The 18,393-nt window shown below is 39.7% G+C and overlaps 1 protein-coding gene across 1 annotated transcript in view; it reads right to left on the reverse strand.

Moving 5' to 3' along the window:
* LOC139469336 (transmembrane protein 94-like) overlaps positions 1–18,092 on the reverse strand; it is a 70,460-nt gene extending 52,368 nt beyond the window's left edge. Inside the window, exons 1-10 of the mRNA XM_071251477.1 lie at positions 18,080–18,092; positions 16,065–16,315; positions 13,443–13,594; positions 10,905–11,098; positions 9,496–9,653; positions 9,057–9,162; positions 7,088–7,174; positions 5,731–5,844; positions 3,335–3,502; positions 1,794–2,016 (exon numbers count right to left, since the gene is read on the reverse strand). Coding sequence (XP_071107578.1) covers positions 1,794–2,016; positions 3,335–3,502; positions 5,731–5,844; positions 7,088–7,174; positions 9,057–9,162; positions 9,496–9,653; positions 10,905–11,098; positions 13,443–13,594; positions 16,065–16,315; positions 18,080–18,082 — 1,456 coding nt within the window. The 5' untranslated portion in view covers positions 18,083–18,092. The remainder of the gene's footprint in view (positions 1–1,793; positions 2,017–3,334; positions 3,503–5,730; positions 5,845–7,087; positions 7,175–9,056; positions 9,163–9,495; positions 9,654–10,904; positions 11,099–13,442; positions 13,595–16,064; positions 16,316–18,079) is intronic.
* Positions 18,093–18,393: the final 301 nt, after the last annotated feature.

Raw genomic sequence — 18,393 nt, forward strand, 5'->3', positions numbered from 1 at the left:
AAATTATCATTCGAAAAATTATCCAAATTGTCAACAGCATACCTAATATTATCACTGGGTATGTAATCAAAGTAATCTTTCATTCTAGCATTAAAGTCTCCCAGCAAAATAATTTCAGACTCAAGGTAGTCAGCTGCAACAGTTTCCAAGAACACACTAAAGCCACACCCTGACTATAAATAGCCCGCAAGGTGGTGGTGTTCAGTTTCGAACAATGACTGACAATGTAAACACAACCGAAAGTCGTGAGAAGCTTTTAGAAAACCGTACGCAAACAAGATCACCATTGACCGTCAAACTTCGTATCAACTTAAATGACAAACCCTGGATACCATAAATGATTCCATATCTAGATATCAGTCAATACATTTTCTGTAGTTTTATCATAAAAAATCGATTCGATCTTGTTTGGCGTCTGCATCAATCACAGTGGGCGGAGCTTATTTACGGTTGCGCTATAAATATGCTGACAAACTCCAAATATATCGTTCACCACAGGATTATGTTTGGTGCCGTGACACACATTATGTTGAATGTTTTAATAACACTGCTCTTATTTATCACGACGAACGTATTTCGTTCTCGTCCAGAGAATACAAGCGCAGGACGAATTTGTGTGTGTTAGACTGGAATGAAAACATAGATCGTGGACATTCCACAGTGACATTTTATGAGGATGTGAGCCATCACCGAAGACGAAATAGCAGGAAGGTTTTGAAACCAAAGACGTACGTGTTTGTTGAGAAGTCGTGGAATAGTTTGATGAATATTTATTGCCGTTAATCGCGAGTGTAACATTGCACAAACTTACTTCCTTGTTGGCACGTGGGTGGGTGTTCACATATCATGTCGCCCCGTCATCCGTTTACGTATTAACCAATGAAATGTGTGTGTTATCATGACATCATATTGACCTGTCAGATCACTCGTATAAGCTCCGCCCATTAGAGTGCGGTAGTTACTACTGCAGATGGGGCTTTAAAGAGTCTATTCCATCCATATCACTGTTCACATATATAACTATAAGTGAGTTTCAGGAGGCATATACATTATCCATGGAAGCATCACTGGACAGAACCAGCGCGACAACGTTCTGCCAATTGCACACCATGCTGAGCCAAGTTTAGTATTTCACGATGATAATGCTCATGCTCACTGTGCATGCATCATAACTGACTACCTCCAGCAGCTAAACATCACCAGAATGCAATGGGCAGCCTTGAGTGAGTGAGTGAGTGAGTTGGGGTTAAGGGCATGAGTCCTGACCCTACTGTCATACAGCATGTCTGGGACATGATCGGGAGTCGTATACGCTGACGCCAAGGGCCATACGCTACGTTAGACAAACTGGGCCAGGCGCTGCGAGAGGAGTGGCAAGACTCCCTAAAACTTTCAATAGGAGGACAAACAGGACAAGCGGCGATTTCTAACACTTCCAGATAATGACATCTTAATATTTGTACATGGCATAAGGAAGCTTATATTGTACTTTCATAGTTATCATGTCATCAGTAACCATGGTAACACCAAAACAATTTTCAAACAGATAAACATGATAAAATTTGCTTTGTAACCCAACGGAATATGAAATACTTTCAGGGAGTGAGTAAATTTGTTTCACAGATAGATTCTCCACTAGGCAAACACAAAGTAACATTATGACACACAATCAGCAAGATCTCACATTGTATTCAAAACCAGCAAACACCATTGATGTGCTGTCCACAAGATCTGTAAGAGTGCCAACAGCTAACAGTGGTGAAGAATGAAAATGTTCATACCATCATGATTACCTGAAGAGTGGCTCGACCTCCGGCCAGAATCTTTCTTCTTCTTGATGGCCTCTTCCTCGGGGATGTCACTGAATACAGTGTCTGTCAGGGGAGTCTGCGCGATCACGGCAATGTCACTCGTGCGGGACACCTTCTTGCGGTGTCCAGGCGTGAAGAAAAATATTTTCTCAGCTGAAGGGTTTGGCCAGGACAAGATACCCTTCTTGTCTACACAGCACAGAGACTGGAATAGAAACATTCAATTAGGAATACAGGAGATTGTTACAAGAATTTCTTACTGAATCAGGGATTTACCAAGTATTCCTAATTAATTGCCCTTGGCTGTCAAAATGGGGAAAACAAAGAAAACAAAATCGATACTTTGTTTAAATTGGGATTTTTTTTTAAGTTCTTATTTTCCTAAATTCAGAAGTATTTTAACAATGAATATCAACATTGCATTCCATGCAATAATGTTACACTAAGCATTAATGCCTCTCCCTCTTTATTGGTCCTGTTATCTGTGAAATACAAGTCACCTGTACCATGATATAAGTTAGGGGGGGGGGGGAGAATTTGTTTTCTGTCATTTGCTTCTTTTCCATAAATTTGTGAAATGAAAAAAGTTGATAAATGCCAAACTGTGGTACAGTGATCCCTCGCTTTATCGCGACCTTCAGGGACCAAATAATTGATGAGCTTTTAACCGAGGTGGAGTCGTAGGTGGTAGATGACCAACAAAACAGTATACATGCTCTGCCTACCTAACATGATCTACGTTGCACGTTTCAGAGTTTTAAAAAAAATATTAGAATAGAAGTTGATTATTATTCATAGTGTAAAAAAAGATTTAGTGAGTATTAATACGTGCAGTCAAAAAAACACATCATATCCCTTCAGAGAATTCACATGAATACACAGGTATAACAAACTTGGTCAAGAAAAATATGAAATTTGAATGAAATTTTGAATATAATTACCCTGGTAATAAAATATATTGCATTAGTCCAGATAAACAATGAATTTTTTTTTATAACCAAATATTATAATAATAGGACTAAACTGTGTACTTCAGTTCTGATTTGTTGACTGGTATGCATGCATAAGACATAAAGATAACCCTGTGATAAATTCGATGTGTGGTAAGATAAATTTGTTGTCCACCTCGGGTGACACGGGTTGATGAACCCTCTATGTTACTTTATTGTAGTAACATATGATAAACTAACAGAGAGATTACATCAACCCATGGCCCCTCGGGTCAGGTGGACCACATGTGTTATTACATGTCTGAATGTCATTGTATGGGGTGATAGCAAATCATGACAACTTCTGGCCCCACTTGCACAAAGTGATCCTAACTAAGACTATTGTAAGCCTATGCTGAAGTATGGGAGTTACGATCATCTTAGCGCTAAGATCGCTTTTAGCAAGTGGGTCCTGGACTAAGTTCTTGGGAAGAACTTGTACATTAACCACAAATGCATGTCAGGTGTGCCAGCATCAATTCTTTAATCAATGCTACTCATGGAACTTGTACTGACAAAGACTAATGAACTGACCGTCACACTGCCCAGCACATGGAGTACGTTAGCCTGTCTGGACACAACAGGAGCCGTTCCAGTGAACAGTTCCCTGAACCAGCGGAACACCAACTGCCCCGACATGTCCACCCGAGCCTCGTCCACAGAGATGGTGCTCATACTGTCAAAACTCTCATCCACCGCTTGCTGGAATCAGAACATTCAAATGGTAATACTTGTGCAAATGAGCCATGAAAAAATCTTCAACAACTCATGCTTGCCATAAGAGGCGACTCTGCTTGTCGTGAAAGGTGACAAACGGGATCAGGTATCAGGCTGGCGGACTTGGTTGATGCATTTCATTGAATCCCAAAATAAAGCAACTTGAATAGAATAGGATGTAAACATTGTAAATCTAAAATTCTATTAACATTGACCATCGTGACTAGATAAGTATGCAAAACATAATTCTCCATGAAGCCTATGAATGGCATCTTCCCCAGGCAAGGGAGTTAATTGAAACTGACTATAAAATTCCAGTTTCCACCCTTGCCGAACTAGGCTGCAATTATGAAGTTACAAGTCGATGCATAATACAATCAAAATCGCGTACCAAATTAGACATCCAGTTCATAAACAACATGGATTTCAACATGCAGATTTTGGTCGACTGCAGGATTTGCAAAGCATGTGTACTGCCAACTGGGGGTCGACAGATATTTTGCAAATTCTTTCATGCATTTAACCGAGGTGTTCACATGATTTGATGCACTTCGTGGGGTAACACCTCTTTTATTACAATATATACCTTGATTATCGATCAGATCGTTTTGACTGGGCACCGTCATTTTGTTTGAAGCAAATGCAAGTGATATGAGATATGGAATCTGATTGGTCAATAGATGGTACATAGAAGGGCCATAACTCGTAATGGACATTGGTGGCGCTACGATCGAGCCTGGAAATTCCAGCCTAGATCAGCAAGAGTGGGAAAGGGACTTTTTTTACGCCGCTTTTAACAGTATTCCAGTTATATCACCGCGTGTCAGCTTAATATGGGAGTAAAGCCCGAAGTGATGCAGGTCTCGGACGTTTACCACTTCCGTGAAACCCACGAGCACAGGTATGGTGCTGACAAACCTAGAAACATAATCAGGGCGAACCGGGATTCGAACCCACAATCATAGGTTTCTGGCGCTCCCAAGGGACGCATCTCTGCACAGCAAATCGTGGCGCCTTAGACAACTGGGCCACCCGTGCCCCCCCCTATCCAGTTGACACCACATGTCCTATCAGTGACTGCATATTACTAGGGTGTGTTGGCAGGTTTAATCATATCCTAATATCCTAATTGTGAAGTATTAAATGTAAATACTGGTGTGAACACTGCATAAAATTGTACTCGTCTATGTACATGACATAAACAGTTTGGGTTTACTTTATCAATAAATAAATTACAAGTTATTCCAGGGCATTTTATTGGCTAACCAAGCAATTATTTTTGCTTTTATGTTTCCACAAACATGATAAACCAAAACATAATTAGGCCTATACACATGATACAAGCAGACTACTTTTTACAGATTGGTTGATAACTGAATGGGTTGGGCTTGTATCACATTGTTGCGGTGTTGCCAATAATTTCATCATGTTGTTTACAGTTTTTTGGTGTGTTAATGATTAAACAAGCTGTCTGTGAAAGAACTGACTTGAGTTCATTGAGTTACAAACAATGATAAAGTAAACCACAAATATATAAATTCCAATATTTTTCACAGTTTTTTTTTCTTTATAAAATGGATCAGTTTGTATTAAATTAAGTTTGGGGGCCATCTTCAAAACATTAATATTCTGTCTTGTTATCAAACTTATTCTTAATATATTGCTGACAAACTTCTCTCTTGTTGGACATGTACACCACTACTGCTCATCTATAGAGCAGGCAGAGTGGTCTCCCTTTAATCATTTTCTCCCAGTCTATCATAATGACTATTACCTTGTCTAGACTACAAAACACTGTACATAAACATTTTGTTGAAGGGTGACCTGAGAAAACCTACAAATGACAGTTCTTCTGCATGTTTCCTAAGAGTGTACCATGTTGCCATCCAATGATCCTGATGACAATACAGAATAGGAGCTGTATCATTCAAGAACCGCATAATTCCAAAGCTTGTTTGTATATTTGTTATTTAACGCCACACTCTGCAAAATTCTAGTTGACAGTCTGTAAGGCATCAAGTTTTGACTAGACAATCCAGTGATTGATATTACACGCAACCATTCAACCATTGGGACACAGTGACATGCTATCAACCCAGTCACCAAATCCAACCGTTAACAAGCAGCAAAGGTTGCTGGGGACCAGTTCTAACACATATTCCCCACAACTTCAAACATGTTACTGAGGGCAAAATACAGTAAACTACCGGTACCTTAAATCTCCTAGCTACTTCAAAGACGGAGAATATCCTTGCTTGGCCATAGATGTTGATAAGAACCCACATGATGGGGAACACAAGAGTCAGCAGTGGCAGCAAGCTGTGGATCTGCAAATAAACAGTCACTTGTCGGATTAAATTATTTCTTTCATTACTGAAATGATTGCAAAGCCAAAATAGATATGAATAAGAAAAGTTAAAACCATCCTAATACTGGACCAAATACCATTTTTTCCAATTTGCCTGCAATGGAAACCTTAAATGCTATGTGAGTCCCTGGTATCCCTACACAGCTAATATGTCGAATTTGCACCAAAAACAAGCTCCACCTTAATACACCCCTTTATCACGTTCATATGATTGGTTGGTTTGTTGTTTAACGCAGCACTCAGCAATATTACAGCTATATGACGGCGGTCTGTAAATAATCGAGTCTGGACCAGACAATCAAGTGATTATTGTCATGAGCATCGATCCACGCAATTGGGATCGATGACATGCATCAACCAAGTCAGCGAGTCTGACCAACCGATCCCGTTTGTCACCTTTTACGACAAGCATAGTCACCTTTTACACGTTCATATGAAGATCAACTAACAGAAGCTGTTTTGGTGTAACTGTACAGCCAGAAGTTATGAGTGAGCGGGTTTGGTTTAACCAGGCTTTTAGTTTGATTGTTTGTTGCTTTGTTGTTTAACACAGAACTCAGCAATATTACAGTTATATGACAGTGGTCTGTAAATAATCGAGTCTGGACCAGACAATCCAGTGATTGACATCATGAGCATCGATCCACGCAATTGGGAGTGAGTGAGTATGGTATAATGCCACTTTTAGCAATATCCCAGCAATATCACGGCGGGGGACACCAGAAATGGGCTTCACACATTGTACCCATGTGGGGAATCGAACCCGGGTCTTCGGCGTGACGAGGGAACGCTTTAACCACTAGGCTACCCAACCGCCCCCACGCAATTGGGATACGATGGCATGCATCAACCATGTCAGCAGGCCTGACAACCTGATTCCGTTAGTCGCCTCTTACAAGAATAGTCGCTTTTTACAGCTTGCATGGGTTGCTGAAGACCTATTCTAACCCGGATCTTCACGGGTCAACAAGGCTTTTAACAGTATTCCAGTGAGTAAGTTGGGTTTAAGGCTGCTTTTAACCAGTTATATCACAGTGTGTCAGCTGAATATGGGAGGAAAGCCCGAAGTGATGCAGGTCTCAGACGTTTACCACTTTGGTGAACCCACGAGCACAGGTATGATGCTGCCAAACCTAGAAACATAATCGAGGCAAACCGAAGTTATGAAGTCAATGTGACCATTACAACACACAGCCACCTACCAGGAGAATGAACAGCATCTCTGACCAGTGGCCAACGTGGTTTTCCTGGTACGTCAATCTCAACACATTGGTCAGTGTCATTATAACCTGCAACCAGACAACAGAAACATAAGACAGTATGTAATCGCATTTGTTGCTTCCCCAAATCTCCAGGTCTAAAGGCAATGCTAATTTCCAATATTACATTTTGACCAAGGTGATAAGGTTTGTTTCTACGCTGTTTAGTGCCGCACTCAGTAATATTCCATCTATATGATGCTGACCTTTAAATAACCCAGTCTGGACCATACAATCCAGTGACAGATATGAGCAATGATCCTCGCTGTCCGGTTACAAATATTCCCCAGGCAAGGGAGTTAACTACCTGTAACAGTCCAGTTTCCACCCTTGCTGATCTAGACTGGAATTATGGAGTTATATTCTGGCTGGACTATCAAGTCTATACATAGTCCAATCAAAATTGTGTAAAGAAATTGACATCTGGTTCGTAAACAATATGGATTTCAACTTGCAGATGTTGGTCGACTGCACGATTTGTAAAGGATGTGTACCGTCAACTGGGTATCGATAGATATATTCTGAATCTTTTAGTTTCTCTGAAGTTTTTAATCTAAGTGCTCACATGATTTCATGCACTTCGCGAGGTAAGACCCGCTTTATTACAATACAGATCTTGATCATTGATCATAATCGACTTGACTGTGCGCCACCATTTTGTTTGAAGCAAATGCAAATGATACGAAAGGTGGAAAGGAGTGCATAGAAGGGACATAAATCTTAATAGCCACTGGTAGTGCTACTATCAAGCCCAGAAATTCCAGTGAGTTTGGCAAGGGTGAAAACTGGACTTATATAATCAGATAACGCTCTTGGTTAGGGAAGATGCAAAACACAAGCACGCTTTTACAGTGTTCAAGTTATGCTCTGGAAATGAAATACAGACAGACGGACAACCAGACATACCAGATGATGACTATATCCCCCCACATTATATGTGGAAGATAAAGTGTGACGAACAGACGAAGCCTGTTCCTGTACCTCCCACAAAACAACTTTAGAGTGAGGGATAACATTGAAAGGCTCATCTACTCTGCTTAAAAGGGTCAATGGTAAACATTCTAAGTGAACTTCTAATTAACAGAAATATTCTGTCTGCTTCTTAGTGCATACCAGCAACACAAAGGAGTCACAAGACTGGCAACAATTAAGCCATCAAACATGAAACTTTTTAGTGCATACTGCTCACTTTACAAAATGGCCACCGACATCAATGTTCACCTCCAGCAAAAAAAACACTCACATTGATAAAAAAAGAATTGAATCTGTATTTTGACATTTTACAAAGACTGAATAAAACAAAAAGAGTAACACTGTCATTGGGTTGAGCAATGTAAGGCTCCCTTTAATTCTGGTGGCATATATGATAAGTTCTCTGAGAATAAGGAGCACCAGGCTAGAAGACAAGACTTACATAATTAACATGGAATTTAATCACCTACAGAGTCACTGAAGGAGATTACAGATTATAATCTAAGAGTAAAGTACATAATGACATGACCAAATTATTACCAATGATATCAGTACTGCATGGGACCAGTGAACAAACTATGCTTGCCGGAAGAGGCGACTAACAGGATCGGGGGATCAGGCTCGCTGACTTGGTTAATGCATGTCATCGCATCCCAATTACTAGATTGATGCTCATGATGTCAATAACTGGATTGTCTGGTCCAAACTTGATTATTTACAGACCGCCGTCACATAGCTGGAATATTGCTGAGTGCGGCTTTAAACAACAACAACAACAAACAATCAAAAGTACTGCATAGATCACGGACCATGCTGACAAATATCTGCTTTCATAAAAGCAATAATGGTACAAAAAGTAGAAAATATCAATCTTTCACTGATTGTGGAAAAGAACTATGACTTGGTTTTGGTACATTGTAATAAATGATATAATACACACCAGGACCAGCGGTATTATCCTTCTCTCCAGCCACACTTGAACCAGCAGATGGCGTTCATTGTCCAGAATACTCACTGGTCTAGAAATGTCATCCCCAAGAATATCCCTGCATAAGAAAATCGCAATAGATGAACATACTGGGGGAAAACATTACGTGGTTTCAGATCTGCAGATGTTATTGAGTACATGAAGCGCGGGAATGATGCAACCTCAAGATAACACTGTTGCTTCCAATCAAATTTATTTCGCGGTCATTTTAATATCTGAAACTTCCAGCTGACGATGCCAGTTCCCAATGAAATTCTTGGCAATAAATATTCAATAAGACCAACAAATCTGGAAGCTCATAATGTTCACTGACCTTGTTCATCAACATTGTAAAATACAAACATTTTCAGCAACTTTCTATAGCACTCTCTTTACTTGAACGCACCCTTACCTGATATTTTGCAGGAAAGGCGTCTCTAGCAAGAGGAACTTCCTTGTCTGTAGAGGCACCCTACCCTGGGGGCCTGCCAGGGAATCGCTGACCCCGTCTATCTCCGGGGAGTACACCTCTCCCGCCATCAGCACCAACTCCTGGGCGTCATCACTCTCCTGCCACAACAACAGTATGTGTAACGTACAACATGAGGTTATTGATACCAACAACATCAATCTCTTATCACAGCCAGCTAAATGTCCCGGGCTAGTATAGGTCTTCAGCAACCCATGCTTGCTTGACTTAGCATGTCATAAGAGGCGACTAACGGGATCGGGTGGTCAGACTCGCTGTCTTGGTTGATGCATGTCATCATATCCCAATTGAGTGGATCGATGCTCATAATGTTAATCACTGGATTGTGTGACCCACTCAATTATATAGACTGCCGTCATATAGCTGGAATATTGCTGAGTGCGGTGTTAAACAAAAAACAAACCACCTACTTAATTCAGAATAATAAATCAGAAAATAAATACAGTTGATATTATTGATAAACTTCACTAGTTACAGTAACAGGCTTCATGGAAATGAAACCTCTTATCTCTATCAAAAATATCATCACAAAAGTTATCTCCCTTTTCCCTGATTATCATCATCCTTGTACATCATATTCTTCGTATATCTCATTAAAACCAGATCATAGTTCTCACTAGTCACTACTGCTACACAAAGATCTGAGGACATCCTATTTCAGGTCACAGCAGAAAGACCATTCACAAACTCTGACCGACCAATGAAATGATTAACTAAAGTTGACATTACTTTATCAGAAAGTAGCTTTCCCAAACTCTATGGCACTAGTTTGTAACTGGCAACTTCCATTTCAGACAATACTTTGAAAAATATTTTTTAACAAAATTCAAAATTTGATAACTGAACAAAAGAAAATTCTGGAATGTCTAAGGGATGGCTGTGATCGGTCTATGGAAAGTCTCTTCCATGTAAAATGTTGCATGTGAGAGACAGACGATGATTTTGACGGAATCAGTCGCATAGCCCGTAACCATCATTTGGGATACCCCATATTAACCTTTTCAAGGCTACACTATTAGAAAACACATTCCGAATGTCACATTCCACTCTGGGTCGTTCTGACATGACCACAAATGGATGTCCTCAGATCTTTGTTTTGCGACAGCAAACGCTAAGATCTGATTTTAAAAGGATTGGTTCTTCAAAAGAATGGATCGACTGTCTTGATACCTGGACATTCTAATTTCATAGACTTGATTGCTATGATATCAAGAAAATGTATATATATGTCATTGACACATTTACTCGTTGAATTGCTGGAACTACACGTCACTTTAGTACAGATGCTGGCCTTTATCTACAACACTGATGTTTCAACTATCTTGAGTTACCTCCAGCTCTCGACACTTGCCCGGCGCCAGCTGCCCTGGCCGCAGCAGGATGATGTCCCCGATGACCAGGAGTGGCTGTGGTAGGTTGACCCGCTCCCCATCTCGCAGCGTCCACTGCAGGGACACACAGGGGGTCAAGGGGGATGTGCTGTTGGGGTAGTTGGAGGCATTCCATTCTGTTATCTTCCTACAGTCTGAACAAGGAACAGATCATGGAGATCGTTGTCAGAAAGCTTGTCAAGCAATACAAGACATGTAAGCCTGATTCTGATTTTTTGTTTGTTATTTAATGCTGCACACTGCAACATTCCAGCTATATGACGGCGGTCAGTAAATAATTGAGACTGAACCGCACAATCTTGTGATTAACATAATGAGCATTGATTCACTCAATTGGGATACGATGACATGCATTATGTTTTCAATGTACCGTATTTAACACAATAAGCGGCCAGGGCGCTCTCAAAATTAGAAATGGGGAGCTCTTAATAGAATGCTATTTTGGTGAGAAAAAAAACAGCCTTGAAAGATAACTTTCGTGGTTTATACGACAGATATATTTTTCCAGAATTTAATTGCGTATTATACGCGAATAAATAAGTCTTTTGTACATTGATCAATCGGAAGGGGTGCTAATTGGGATTGTTCACCAGCAAATAAATTAGTAAATATCGCCGTGGGTGCTTCTTAGAGCAGGGCGCTTATTACGTCGAATACGGTATATAACTGTTCTAAATATAGAGGCTTGACTTGGAAAGTAAATTAGCTCATAATTGTGTCTCGGAAATTAGTTCCTTTGTACGCATGCTGAAAAAGCTTCATTGGGTATTTACGCATGCTGTCTTTATACATTTGAGTTTTTCATTTAATGCATGTGCCTCTGTACGCAAGTTAATTGAAAGTAATTGGCTTTGAATATTTTTGGGGGGTATTTATCAGTAGCTCTGCATAAAACATGATAAAAATAGTGGAAAATGGTCCATCTTAGGGTCCAACAATACCAAGACTTAATGATTGAGTTATGGAGCATGCAGAGGAATATCAAGGTGCAGGGCTAGATCTGGGCTGCATTACCACAGTATTGATGCATTATTGTTATAATTTACACATCAAAACTAGATGTCGTGGGCCCCGAGGGCGCATAACTATTGTTCCATTTAAAACTGATTAGAAGTTTTAAGTGAACTTCCGGATTTCAAATATGTTTTTGGTTTGAAGTTTGTCTTTTTTATTGATTAATAGCCTTTCTAATGATCAATGAAATGCTCTCAGTTTCATGTTATTCTGGCGAATGAGACCAGACGCTTTTGTCCTGTTTCGAGGCTCTAAAGTAATTATCAAAACAAACAGTACACAACACCATTTCATTACTTTACAGGACCCCCATATTGCCTGCAGGGACCCTTACAATTAATTATTTGGGGACCCCCACTTCTGTAAGTCAAGGTAAAACCCTGCATGCCCCCCAACATTCATGGAAAGGCCCACAATTTTCAAGGTCTTTGGGCCCAAGGGTCCACCTTAAAAAAATCCTAGGTTTATCACTGCAGGTGGAGACACATTTAGTTTACTTCCAACAAATCCTGAGCTCCAACTAGTCCCTGATTATGTATGATATAACAATAATACTAACACAAGGAACTATCTTGTTACTCAGCAATATGTTTGTTTGTTTGTTTGTTGTTTAACGCCGCACTCAGCAATATTCCAGCTATATGACGGCGGTCTGTAAAATAATCGAGTCTGGACCAGACAATCCAGTGATTGACATCATGAGCATCAACCACCCCATCACGTTAGTCGCCTTTTACGACAAGCATAGTCGCCTTTTACGATAAGTATGGGTTGCTGAAGACCAATTCTACCCCGGAATCTTCACGGGTCTCAGCAATATGTCTGAAGTAAAAGCCTGTCAAAAGTCCCAGCCAGTTTATAATTTACTTCAAAAAGGACCATCTCCGTGGTCTAGTGGTAGAGCGTCTGCCCGGAGAGCGGAACGTCCGGGGTTCAATACCCGGCCGCGTCATACCACAGGACGTTAAAAGATGGTACTTGTTGTTACCCTGACTGGTGCTCAGCATTTAGGGCTAAGACAAGGACTGGTCGGCTCGGAGTCAGTATACTGTGTCTGAGTGGGGTATTCATGTTAAACTGCAGTAAGGTATCTCAGTGGGCTAGCACTATAAATCGGCATCAGTCCAGACTAGTACAAGCAGCCAAACACACACAATACATGCATGCAATATAAGTGCAATAATCTTGGACACGACAGCAAACCCCATTTCACCTCGCCTCACTTCATTGACAAGATGAGGACAAAAAAACAGCTTTAACACATAGTTTTACATTAATACAATGCAATACTAAATAGTTAATTACCACTTAATTTAAGGAAACTATTCCCAATAGTTTGGGCAAAATGAAGCTGTGTTATCAGTTTGCCTGTCATTATCACATGGTTGAAAATCCAGTCGAGGTCATAAAAGAGTTGGCAAAAGCATGAGAAGTTAAATGATGAAAACACCTAATGTTCCTCACCCCATAACTTCTTCAGGACTCTCTTAATGATGTCACTGTACTCCCTGCGAGTCATCAGAACACAGCAAATATTGAGGGCAGAGTTGAATATGACAGCCAACACTAGGAAGAATGCCAATACTAGCCACCATGTACACATGCCAAACGGATTGCTGAAACAGTATACATTCACAGTTAAAAACGAGAGATTAGCATGAAAGTGATTGGGGAAATAAAGTTACACAAGTTACCTCCCTTTATTTACTCATTTTCACTCAAGTGGACCTGATTCTGACTTAATTCATTAAATCTCCAATGAACATTAGCCAAGCACTAGCAGTACGCATGACTGGGGGTGTGTGGATTTATCAATTCCAACACTAAATTGTTGCTGTCACTTTCCAACAGTTTCCAACAAAGGAGTCATGTATTCTGTGATCAATAATTTTCCAATTAGAAGTTATTTTTTCAAATAATTATAACATGCTAAAGACAATATTGTGAAGCAAAACTCATGAGAACACCATCAAAATATTGCAGATTAAAGGTTTGAGAACAGATTGTGCTGTAGTGTTAATCTCCAAGGAAGGTGTAAATAGCAAAATAATAACGTGATGCTATATTTCTTCCTGTTCTTATTAATATCTGATGGTAAGTGATATTATACAGTAATGCATTTCATTACAATGAAGTCTTTTTAACTCGAACTCTATTAATGGTAGCCATCAAGTGATACTTAAAGACTTGAGTGAGTGAGTGAGTATGGTTTTACCCCGCTTTTAGCAATATTCAGCAATATCACAACGGGGGACACTTGAAATGGGCTTCACACATTGTACTCATGTTGGGAATCGAACCCAGGTTTCGGCGTGACAAGCGAACGCTTTAACCACTAGGCTACCAGACCGCCCCCTCAAAGACTTGAAGACCGAAAGTAACATCTGACCTAAATAGGGCGAGTCTAAATTTACTACCGGGTACCCTGCCCCCTATTACCCGACCCTACCCGGATACCTGCTGTAGGCCTAGTGAGATAGGTACAAAATGTCCGATTGGGAATACAGTTTGACCGTAGCTATGAACAAACTGGTCATACATACACTGATGTTTTATCCTTATTCTAACATAGAAAAGCCAGAAAGAACGGGTGCATAGTCAGAAAGAAATGCTAACATTAGTGACTTGTAGTGTAGACATATAACTCTAGATCATTTTTGTCATTAAACAAAATATGACATGACTAACCACGGGTCCGGGTAGACCTGTGGGTACCCAGGTCCTTCTCAGTACCCACCCGACCCAAGTACATGTACCTGAGTTACCCGTCCCAGCCCTAGACCTAAACATTTTGTATGTCACAATAGAATTCTCATTTTGCAAACAAGACACAAGAGTCTTAACTACCAGTACATTGATTGGATGTACACTGTAAACACACCAGTTGTTTAACAAAAACAAGGGAGTGTCCTGGAGTGTTTTGTTACAAAAAGCTCACACCCAAACAGACTGTGAAGCCAGAAGAAGATTAGGCATGCCAACACTGACAGGCTTCACTGTGGTGTCTACAAAAAGGAAGTCATGGTGGTTTTATTGGCTCTGGTGTCTACAGAAAGGAAGTAATTTGTCAAGGCAGTCTTGGTATTAAAGAGTCACTCTTATATTTTATGTCTACAATCTTTAATATTTGTGTAGACCAGGGCTGTTAAGATTCACTCGCGTCTTCTGTTATTCGTGGTCACTGTTATTATTGTTATTCGTGGTCACTAGAATCTAATATTTATGAATATGCAGTCATGTGCATCTATATACCCTGTACCTAAAAATATCCCTAAGAACATATTATATGCAGAGATTTCTTTAAAGACAACACTCATATATATAATTTGACAGTATTGTGGTCATCGGTCATTGTGGTATTTGAGCAGATACTAGTACCTGGATAAATGCAGTCTATGAATGTATAATATATTAATAATTAATCAACCATGTCAAATAATTAATGTTGTTATTTTTCAATGAATATAATAAATTGTACATCAACTGCTGACCTGTTATTGTATTCGTGAATAAATATTCGTATTCGTTACCCTATATTTGTGATATGAATTGTATTCACCTCATAGTGTATTTGTTGCAGCCCTAGTGTAGGCATACAGGGGTAGACACCAATGTCCATTGGTCTTATCCAACAATCCAGCTCATTTCGGACTAGTGGCTTATGCAAAATAACTAGATTTTGGGAGAAAACTAGTCCCCTAGATTTTCACTAGATTTCTGGCCATGTATATCCCTGAAATATTTAAGATATTTCTGGACTAATGAAAATAAAACATCTAAGGCTATAGAGGGAACATTATGGTCCCAACAGAAGTCTCTTAGATAAGCACTATGCTTGACTAGACCTTCAGCATATTCAGATATCTTGATGAATTGTTCATGATCCCAAGGACTTCAAGTTAACATGGTTTCACTGCTAGTTATTTCCATATAGACCAACCTGAATATCTACATTCACCATGTTTTTATATAACATATAACTTCTCATTCCAGGTTCAAGAACATTCAAGCATCCTGTTTTTACCAATACAAATCTATATCGTTTCATGTAGGTAATAAGTATGTGACAGAGGAAGAAGGACCTACCCAATATTGATATGAATAGCATAAGTAGCTATGAGAACACATGCTAGTAAAACTGCACAGACTGCCGTTGTCCAGTGGTACAGAGACTGAACATTTGTGTGCACAAAACTGCGCAAGAGTTTTAGCCAATCCCTTTTTTGGCAGTCATATTTGTCAATTTCTCTTTGTAGCTCTTGACACAGGACAAACAGTGCATCTTCTGTTGTGTAACCATTGGTCACCCTTGGACTTCCTTCTACATCAAGGGGATCCTGAAACATGATAATATGTAGATACTATTACCGATATCAATTGGAATGGTCAGATGTAACAGGTCTAGGTGTGATGGGGCACGGGTGGCCCAGTCGTCTAAGACGCCGCGATTCCCTTGGGCATGCCAGAAACCTATGATTGTGGGTTCGAATCCTGGTTCGCCCAGATTATGTTTCTAGGTTTGTCAGCATCATACACGTGCTTGTGGGTTTCACCGACGTGGTAAACGTCTGAGACCTGCATCACTTGGGGCTTTCCTCCAACATGAAGCTGACACACCGTGATATAACTGGAATACTGTTAAAAGCAGTGTTAAACCCAACTTACTCACACACTCACTCTAGGTGTGAAGCTCTTATCAAACATTGTCAAGAAACATACTATAATTCATCATCATCATGCTTATAATCATTTGATAATGTATATGGGCCTATGGCCTGAATACAATAAATGATAATGATGATGATAATGCTTATAACTTATAGCATGAATAGGTATGAATATATACATATATATCAATGTTTGAGGCTTTACAGAATGTACAGTAGGAAGACCCATATTGCAAATTGGTTTTATATTTTAAAGAATAGGTTGAAATATCAAAATATGATATTCATCAACTGCCCTGAAATGCACTGTACACAGATGATCAGTAAATATTACCTTAGCATGATTAGTTCATAGTGAGATTGATATGAAAATGTTGAGTAAAATTGTAAAACGGATCCTTCTGTACATGTCACTAAGCAGCAGCAGTGCAGTCATGCCCCTGTACCCTAGTGGGTTCCATTTCTTATTAGTGACCATGGTGATGAGTGTATGCAACTCATCATTTACTGGTCATCAAAGATAAATAATGTCACGATTCCTGATTATGAATGCAAATGAAAATTTCACTTTCACCTCAGACCCAAAAGTAATTATTCATCTAATTACAGCTGTAGCCTCTGTGCTTTGTTCTATTTCATTTTGTTCAGCAGTAATCATGTTAATAAAAATACTTTTTGTGAATTAACTTCACTTTGATTAAAATCTCACTCTTTGAAATGTTTGTGGTCCTCAATGTTATTAGATCTATTTTGTTACATACACGAAGTGAATCATACATGAACACAAATCGAAAATCTGAGTGTATGTTGTTTTGATTTTTTACTTTTAGAAATCGCTATTCGTTGGCACGACTCACAGAATCAAAATTACGTGATAATCTGATTAGTTCCTGACGACCATATCAGCACACAGAAACGATACCCAACCAGATCTAACAAAAATACATATCCTAATTTCGTTCCGCGTTTTGTCTTCTTGGTCGTGCCCTAACTAACGTTAGGTGTGTTTGTGTGTCTGTTGTTTTTAGTGGGTGTGTGTTTATGTGCGATCCCAATTAGAGACTTTTTGGGTGAACGATTCATAATTATTTCGTGGTTGTGGAGCACAGGGATGCCATAGAAGAGAATATTGGGACATATACTAAATCACGTTCAAATGCGAGCATTAATTCTCATCTGACGTTGCACGCTGTAATTTTTCTCATTCATTGTGTCATTTTGTAAACACCATTCGCACCACGAATCACGACTGCTGATAAAATTGTGTGATTCGACCTTGCTAATATTTCGGGGATCGTGGGTTCCGGACCCAAATCTGTATTATTTTCAATCCGTTTCTCCAAACAGTTACACAGGAAATGCTACACAATTTCTGGACATCGCAGAAAGTTACAGATAGACATAGTGCAAGTCTTATTCACATGTCAAGCTCACCATGGTTCACAGCAGACCGCCATATTATAACACTTCCGCTTACGCAGTCTTGATGTGTGATTGGTCGAGATGGGAATAACCCTCTGTGATCCACCAATGAAAACCTTCGTTTGTCAATGCCAGCATGGACAATGCAGACGACGCAAGTGCTCATTTTGTCGTGATAGTTCTGTTTATCAAAGTTGCATGTTCGTTCTTAAAGAATTATATGGAACTGTTCACACTAAACTTATACCATAAGTGATATGGATACACACTGTAGGATGCTTTTTGTGCCGTTTAGCTCTGTCACTACATATCACGTCTTACATCCT

The sequence above is a fragment of the Haliotis cracherodii genome, unplaced genomic scaffold (assembly GCF_022045235.1).
Source record: "Haliotis cracherodii isolate W230 unplaced genomic scaffold, xgHalCrac1.p SCAF_2, whole genome shotgun sequence".
Lineage (NCBI taxonomy): Eukaryota > Metazoa > Mollusca > Gastropoda > Lepetellida > Haliotidae > Haliotis > Haliotis cracherodii.